The sequence below is a fragment of the Nicotiana tomentosiformis genome, chromosome 12, assembly GCF_000390325.3.
Source record: "Nicotiana tomentosiformis chromosome 12, ASM39032v3, whole genome shotgun sequence".
Classification (NCBI taxonomy): domain Eukaryota; kingdom Viridiplantae; phylum Streptophyta; class Magnoliopsida; order Solanales; family Solanaceae; genus Nicotiana; species Nicotiana tomentosiformis.
Window position 1 is genome coordinate 123,596,433 of NC_090823.1, and position 1,975 is coordinate 123,598,407.

General features: G+C 43.1%; 1 protein-coding gene across 1 annotated transcript; it reads left to right on the forward strand.

The window, feature by feature from the left end:
- Nucleotides 1–383: 383 nt before the first annotated feature.
- LOC117280556 (uncharacterized) lies at nt 384–1,640 on the forward strand. Its single transcript, XM_070191296.1, has 2 exons — nt 384–533; nt 1,083–1,640. The coding sequence occupies exons 1-2, from the start codon at nt 384–386 to the stop codon at nt 1,638–1,640; spliced, it is 708 nt and encodes a 235-aa protein (XP_070047397.1).
- The last annotated feature ends 335 nt before the right edge of the window (nt 1,641–1,975 follow it).

The following is a 1,975-nucleotide window of genomic DNA, read 5'->3' on the forward strand; positions in this document are numbered from 1 at the left end:
ATTGAGTACCGAACTCGAACCACCATTAAGTCCGAGAGTTTGGCAGACTTCGTGGCCAACTTCACGCCGACCCTAATATCCGAGATCGAAAGAGAGTTATTGGTAAACTCAAGAACTTCTTCAGGTATTTGGACCCTCTTTATAGACGGGGCCTCAAACACAAAAAGATCTAGACTTGGTATCATACTAAAACCACCGACGGGTAATATTGTTAGACAATCTATTAAGACTGTGAAATTGACTAACAACAAGGCCGAATATGAGGCCATGATTACAGGCCTTGAGTTAGCCAAAATCTTGGGGCAGAGGTGATCGAAGCCAAGTGCGACTCCCTCCTTGTGATAAACCAAGTTAATGGAACATTCGAGGTCAGGGAAGAACGAATGCAAAGATACTTGGACAAGTTACAGGTGACATTACATCGGTTCAAAGAGTGGACTTTGCAACATGTACCTTGGGATCAAAGTAGCGACGCCGATGCCCTCGTTAACTTGGGATCGTCGGTCGAATACGACGATTTTAAATCAGGGGAGGTAGTACAACTTATGAGATCGGTGGTGGAAAAATGCCACGCCGAGATCAACTCGATGAGCATAACTTGGGACTGGAGGAACAAGTACGTGGAATATATTAGGACCGGAAAGCTACCCTCGGACCCTAAAGAATCGAGGGCCATGCATACAAAGGCAACCCGATTTAGCCTATCCGAAGATGGAAACCAGTTCATAAGATCATTCGACTACCCATTTGCAATATGTCTAAGGCTAGGAGATACTGAGTACATTTTGAGGAAAATCCACGAAGGTACCTGTGGAAATCATTCAGGCACTGAATCATCGGTTCGGAAAGTAATAAGGGTTGGATATTACTGGATCGATATGGAAAGTGATGCAAGGGAATTCATCCGAAAATGCAATGGATGTCAAAGATACACTCCGATGATTCATCAACCGGGGGAGCTACTGCATTCAGTTTTGTCTCCATGGCCATTCATGAAGTGGGGAATGGACATCATCATCCCTCTGACATGGGCACCGAGTAAGGCTCAATTTATTTTATTTATGAATGACTATTTTTCTTAGTGGGTTGAAGCGCAAGCATACGAGAAGGTTAGGGAAAAGGAAGTCATCGACTTCATTTTGGATCACATCATATGCCGGTTTGGACTGCCATTAGAAATTGTGTGTGACAACAGGAAACAATTTATCGGTAGTAAAGTGACCAAGTTGCTCGAAGATCATAAGATCAAAAGAATCTTATCGACACCTTATCACCCTAGAGGGAACGGACAAGCCGAATTAAACAACAAAACCATAATCCAAAACCTAAAGAAAAGGTTAACCGACGCCAAAGGGAAATTGAAGGAGATCCTGCCCGAAGTCCTTTGGGAATACCGCACAACAGCGAAGTCCAGTACGAGGGTTACACCGTTCTCATTGGTTTATGGCACTGAAGCCCTAATACTGGTTGAAGTCGGGGAGCCAAGTATCAGATTTCAATATCCAACAAAGGAATTAAATGACGAGGCCATGAATACGAGCCTGGAGCTATTGGACGAAAGGTGTGAAGCTGCCATTGTTCGATTGGCTTCCCAGAAGCAACTGATCGAGATGTATTATAATCGAAGGCCCAACTTTTGATACTTTAATGTCGGGGACTTGGTACTAAGAAAAGTTACGCTAAGCACCCGAAACCCAAAAGAAGGGAAATTAGGCCCGAACTAGGAAGGATAGTACCAAATTATCAAGATAATCGAAAAGGGATCCTACAAGTTCGGAACAATGAACGGCGAGCAATTACCGAACAACTAGAATATATCTCACTTAAAACGATATTATTGCTAATGTACGACCCCAATTCTTTATTCTATTTTTCTTTTTTACATCTCAAATTGACACTTGCAGGCAACTTACAAAGGATGATACGAGATCCTAGGTCTGAAAGCACGCGTTGCACTCTTTTTCCCTTGAACCGT